The sequence below is a fragment of the Haliaeetus leucocephalus genome, unplaced genomic scaffold (assembly GCF_000737465.1).
Source record: "Haliaeetus leucocephalus isolate CR32 unplaced genomic scaffold, Haliaeetus_leucocephalus-4.0 Scaffold236, whole genome shotgun sequence".
NCBI lineage: Eukaryota > Metazoa > Chordata > Aves > Accipitriformes > Accipitridae > Haliaeetus > Haliaeetus leucocephalus.
In genome coordinates this window covers 186,323-186,784 of record NW_010972672.1, presented here as the reverse complement: position 1 = coordinate 186,784, position 462 = coordinate 186,323, and the positions used below count along the sequence as shown (strand labels likewise).

At 72.3% G+C, this 462-nt stretch overlaps 1 protein-coding gene across 1 annotated transcript in view; it reads left to right on the top strand.

Annotated features, from left to right (window-relative positions):
• Positions 1-300: 300 nt before the first annotated feature.
• The window catches only part of P2RX3 (purinergic receptor P2X, ligand-gated ion channel, 3), a 3,549-nt gene continuing 3,387 nt past the window's right edge, over positions 301-462 (top strand). Inside the window, exon 1 of the mRNA XM_010568063.1 lies at positions 301-440. Within this exon, the coding sequence (XP_010566365.1) occupies positions 301-440 (140 nt within the window). The remainder of the gene's footprint in view (positions 441-462) is intronic.

Here is a 462-nt window from a genome sequence, read left to right as displayed (position 1 = left end):
CCCCAGCCTTTGCTGCCGGTACCCCTGCCCGCTCCCGCCCTGCCCGCATCGCTCCTCGCTGCCGGTACCCCTGCCTGCTCCTGCCCTGTCCTGCCCTGCCGGCATCACCCCTCGCTGCTGGTACCCCTGCCCGCTCCCGCCCTGCCCGCATCGCTCCTCGCTGCCGGTACCCCTGCCTGCTCCTGCCCTGTCCTGCCCTGCCGGCATCACCCCTCGCTGCTGGTACCCCTGCCCGCTCCCGCCCTGCCCGCATCGCTCCTCGCTGCCGGTACCCCTGCCTGCTCCTGCCCTGTCCTGCCCATGCCCCCCCCGCGCCCCGGCACCCGCTGGGTGACCGACTTCTTCTCCTACGAGACCACCAAGTCAGTGGTGGTGAAGAGCTGGGTGGTGGGGGCCGTCAACCGCGGCGTGCAGCTCCTCATCCTCGCTTACTTCATCGGGTGAGACGCCCCCGCCCCTGGA